The 4,797-nt window shown below is 31.7% G+C and overlaps 1 protein-coding gene across 1 annotated transcript in view; it reads right to left on the bottom strand.

The window, feature by feature from the left end:
- Positions 1–2,541, bottom strand: part of HELRODRAFT_155996 (hypothetical protein) — a gene marked incomplete at both ends in the record, with an annotated part of 12,484 nt that extends 9,943 nt beyond the window's left edge. The window contains 3 exons of the mRNA XM_009027164.1: positions 1,944–2,059; positions 2,241–2,299; positions 2,471–2,541. Of these exons, the coding sequence (XP_009025412.1) occupies positions 1,944–2,059; positions 2,241–2,299; positions 2,471–2,541 (246 nt within the window). The remainder of the gene's footprint in view (positions 1–1,943; positions 2,060–2,240; positions 2,300–2,470) is intronic.
- Positions 2,542–4,797: the final 2,256 nt, after the last annotated feature.

The following is a 4,797-nucleotide window of genomic DNA, read 5'->3' as shown; positions in this document are numbered from 1 at the left end:
ACAGGGTCTGAACTCAAAAGCCCGAGTTATGTGTACCGAGACATTAAAAGGTATTCTGGCCACAAAGATTACTGATATGAAGAAGACTATTAAAGAGACTCTAAAAAATTTTCAATTTGTTTGCACGACTGCTGACATTTGGACGCAACATGCTCGAAGTTATATTGGAGTAACTTGCCATTGGATAAATCCAGATGATTTTAAGCGCAATGGCGTTACACTTGCCTTCCGTAGGTTCCGTGGAATTCATTCGTATGACAAAATTGCAGCCATGTTGGTGAACATTCACAGCGAGTTTGATCTGGATTCATCGAAAATAGTAAATGTCGTGACAGACAATGGTAGCAATTTCGTGAAAGCATTCAAGGAATTTGCAGAGGCAGGTATTTCTGATGATTCGCAAATAGATGTTGATGATGATGATGATACAGAAATGACTCCAGTTGAGATTGGTGATAAGTTTTTGGAAAGTAATATAGATGACAGCTCCGGAATTTATCTTCCTTCTCATGTACCTTACTTTTCACACACTCTAAACTTGCTTGCTACAACTGATGCAAGTAAAGCTTTGAATAATGATTCAAACTACAAAAGAATATATAGATCAGTATCCAGTAAGTGTGTCTCTCTCAGCACCGCATCACACCAGAGTTCAAAAGCTGCTGAAATTGTGCATGAAATCTTAGGCAGAACAATACCCAAACCGAATGGGACACGCTGGAATTTTGAATTTGACTGTTATAGCATTATATATAGTCTTCGCGATAAAGTAAATGTTGTGATGGAACGTTTGCAGCTGCCGAAGTTCAGCAATATAGATTTGAGTTTTCTTAATGAGTGGTTGGAACTGATGAGACCAATTTCACTAGCATTGGACAAGCTCCAAGGTGAGGTTTCAATGGAGTCTTATTTTGGTGCTGTCTTACCAACTATATTTGTTATACAGCAAAAACTGCAATCTTTTACTCCATCGTACACTTCAGCTCTTGTTTCTGCTCTTCAATGTGGCATGGATAAACGCTTTGGCGATATAATTGACTTTAAAGATATTTCAAGCAACAGCAAGATGAGAGCATTTGTTGTGGCTTCGATCAGCCATCCGTTTTTTAAAATCAGGTGGATAGAATCATCAGTTCGTGAGCAAGTTGAAGACTTGTTTCTAGCAGAAGTGGTCAGAATGAGCAATTCTTCAACAGTTTATGAAGACAGAAATACTAGAGGTTGTACTAGTGCAGATTTTTATGGATTCCACGAACCAAGTTCCGAATCACGATCGAATGAAAAAGTTGAAGGACTGCAATATCTTAGTGATCCTTCATATGATACGGAACAACTCAAAAGGTAATCAATATTTTTCTGTAATATATTATATATGTATAATATGTATATGCTTGATTTTCTAATACATTTTTATTCTCAAGTATTAATAACAAATTAATAATTTGCTATTTCGGTTAACAACTATATTATTGTTCCTTAGGTATCCTGCTGTCGCACAAGTGTTTTTGAAGTACAATACCACTGTGCCATCATCAGCACCTGTGGAACGTATATTTAGCCAGGCTGGAATGATTCTCACTCCTAAAAGAAATCGTTTAAGTGATGAATCATTTGAAACTTTACTTTTACTCAAAAAGAACAAACTCCTTTATTGATGTAAATAAATTACTGTAAATAATGAGTTGATTTCTGAGTTTAATAAATTTATAAATATTTCAAATTAACCATGGTATGTACTTAGGTACTTATGTACTTAGTACTTATACTCAGTACTTATAAGTATCAGGTATAATTTGTTCTGGTACTTAGCACTCATACTTAAGTACTTTTATTACTGAGTACTTAGCACTTATACTTAAGTACATTTTTTGAGTACTTACGTCATCACTGCCATAATCCCATAACAAGAAGACGAAGAAATTAGAAAATGAAAATAGGCCAACATAATCAGCGAGATATTTAATTCCATTGGGGAATCTATCCGGATCTGGCTGAAGTTTGTTGGCGCCATCTCTTGTCTGAGCCTGCCAGCAGTCGTCGATCATCACGTACTCGTAGCCTGATGACAATGGTTAAAAGTGAATTACACCCATACCATGCATAAAATCACACATAAAGCCTATGATAATTAAGAATGGGATCTGTTTGCTTTTGAAACTGGGTACTGCAGCAACCGGGCCAGGCACCTTAACCATTACACCATCCCATCACTCATGTAAATGTATAATTATTCAACTAACCAGCATCTTTATAGCCTCCATCCACAATCTGATCTGCCGTGTTTTTAAATAACTTTTCACTGAAAAACAAACAAATAAACCTAATTAATTAATAAAAAAAACTAATTAATAATTAATTTAAAAATAGCTTAACATTTATTTACTTTATACAATTTCTTTTCACCTTTTTAAACATATAAAAAATTATTTGAAAAAAAAAATGAAATAAATACAAAAAATGGGAAAGAAACCTGATGCAGTCATCAGGATAATTAACACAGTCAGTCATGCATCTGTACCTCTCCCAACTCAGCCAGCCCATGATTGGAGTACGAACCAAACCATTGTCTAGGGCACTAACGCTTGAAAAATATGACAGTGATGATGGGAAGGTGAAAATCAGCAGTGGAATTCTTGTTATTAGTGTTAAAAAATGTGTTGCCTGTAGCAAATCCATATTATTTACAAAACTTTTATATATTATCTCTAACTATTAATTAACTAATATTTTTGTAACATATATCAGGTAATTTTTCTTAAATTTATTTATATTTTATTATATTGTGAAATATTTTTCGTAGTATTTCACTATTTCATTTTATTTTAAAAAATTTAATTAAATTATTTTTGCTAAAATCAGCAGAATTGTTTTATATAAAATTTTTAAATGTAAATAAATTTGAATATAAATTAAAAACCGGATAAAACATTAATGAATATTTTTTCGTCGGGAAATTGTTTTAAAATAAAACTTTAAAGAAAAAAGTCTTCAACGCCTTCGTGAGTCGAGATGCTTGTTTACATTGTCAACCAGGTGATCGAGATGAAAAGTGCATTTACATTAAAACTAAGAAGAACTCGGATAAACATGTAGTCTGGCTTGATATGGAATTTTAGACTGAAACTACCCAATCCATCTTGTTTTTCCCTATTAAAAATTTCATTGAAAGCTTCATTAAAAGCTTGACATCAAATATTCATTGTCTTATATTCATGTCTTTTATTTTAGTTATGTGGCCTTATACAGAAAATCTTCAGCTTTGATAGCTCAACTCCTGGGCCAAAAGTTTGTCATTTTTTGGCTGAAGCATAGATAATTAAACCCTTTATAATATATTCTGTTAACAAATTTCAGACAGACAATCGTTCAACATTTTTTTAATTCAAATTTCATTCTATTTAAATGGTTCTTCAACAGAATATCAAAAAATACTTTGAAAATCGATGAAAAAACTTACGACCATACATGATTCATCCGGGTCTCCGATGGATACGGAAGAAAACTTACAATACGAGCATCATCATACAAAATGCCTGCTACCTACCATCTCAGTAACCACAGCTCATCATTCAGTAACTTTATGTGGATCGAAAGAGCCGCAGCGACAGCAAATAATTTACAATTGTATTATCAAATAATTTCTAATCATTTACATTGAGTGAAAATAATAATTAAAAACGTCATAATCGAACAGAGAAAAGAGAAAAACAATGAGAGAAAGAGAGAAAAGAGAGAGAGAGAGAGAGAGAGAGAAATGAAAAGTCTATAATAGTGCAACGAAATGAGCATAATGGCACACACACACATACACACACACACACACACACACACACACACACACACACACACACACACACACACACACACACACGTACAGACACACACAAACACACACACATTTGCAAGAACAACAAAATATTAACAAGATATTATATAACATGCGATAATAATAATAACAGCACGTAATAGCATATGTATAAAGAGAATTCTATATTACAAAACTATATATAATATATATATATATATATATATATATATATATATATATATATATATATATAATGCAGATGGACAGATAAAAGAATTTAAAAAAGAGTTCGACAAATTTTGAAATTTCATTAAAACCACCGATTTTTATTGTTAATAATGGTTATAAAATCTACATACAAAACTATATATATATATATATAGCATTATTAATAAAGGATGAGTTGAAAATAACAGTTATAACATTTTATATATATAATGAAATTAATAACAACGTTAATAATAATAATAACAATTATAACAGTAAATAAAATAATAATAATAATTCAAAACGCATCAAGTGCATCCCGTTGTCTTTCCAAACAAGCTTCAGACAATTAAAAAACAATAACAACAACAACACTAATAATAATAAGAGTAATAATAATAATAAATAAATATAAATAAATTATAGCTAAGCCAGTTTAATTATTTAAATTTCACGTATAACCTAATATAGCAAAAATCATATATATGTTTCTACGACATGGAAAAAATATATCAAATGTATACACGCACGCACGCACACACACACACACACACACACACACACAGAGAGACAAACAAACACATATATTTATCTTGTTCTTGTTACACGTTCATTCATGATTTAATTGCATGTATAAAAAGTGTGTAAAATACACACCACACACACACACACACACACACACACACACACACACACACTAAAATACACACACACATTTATATGTGTATTTTATTTTTTAATTGTTAGTAATTGGTGCGTGCGTGCCTGTGTGTGTGTGTGTT

Source organism: Helobdella robusta, assembly GCF_000326865.2.
Source record: "Helobdella robusta unplaced genomic scaffold HELROscaffold_5, whole genome shotgun sequence".
In the NCBI taxonomy this organism is placed as follows: domain Eukaryota; kingdom Metazoa; phylum Annelida; class Clitellata; order Rhynchobdellida; family Glossiphoniidae; genus Helobdella; species Helobdella robusta.
The sequence above is the reverse complement of the archived record's forward strand: the minus strand, read 5'-3'. Positions and strand labels throughout refer to the sequence as shown.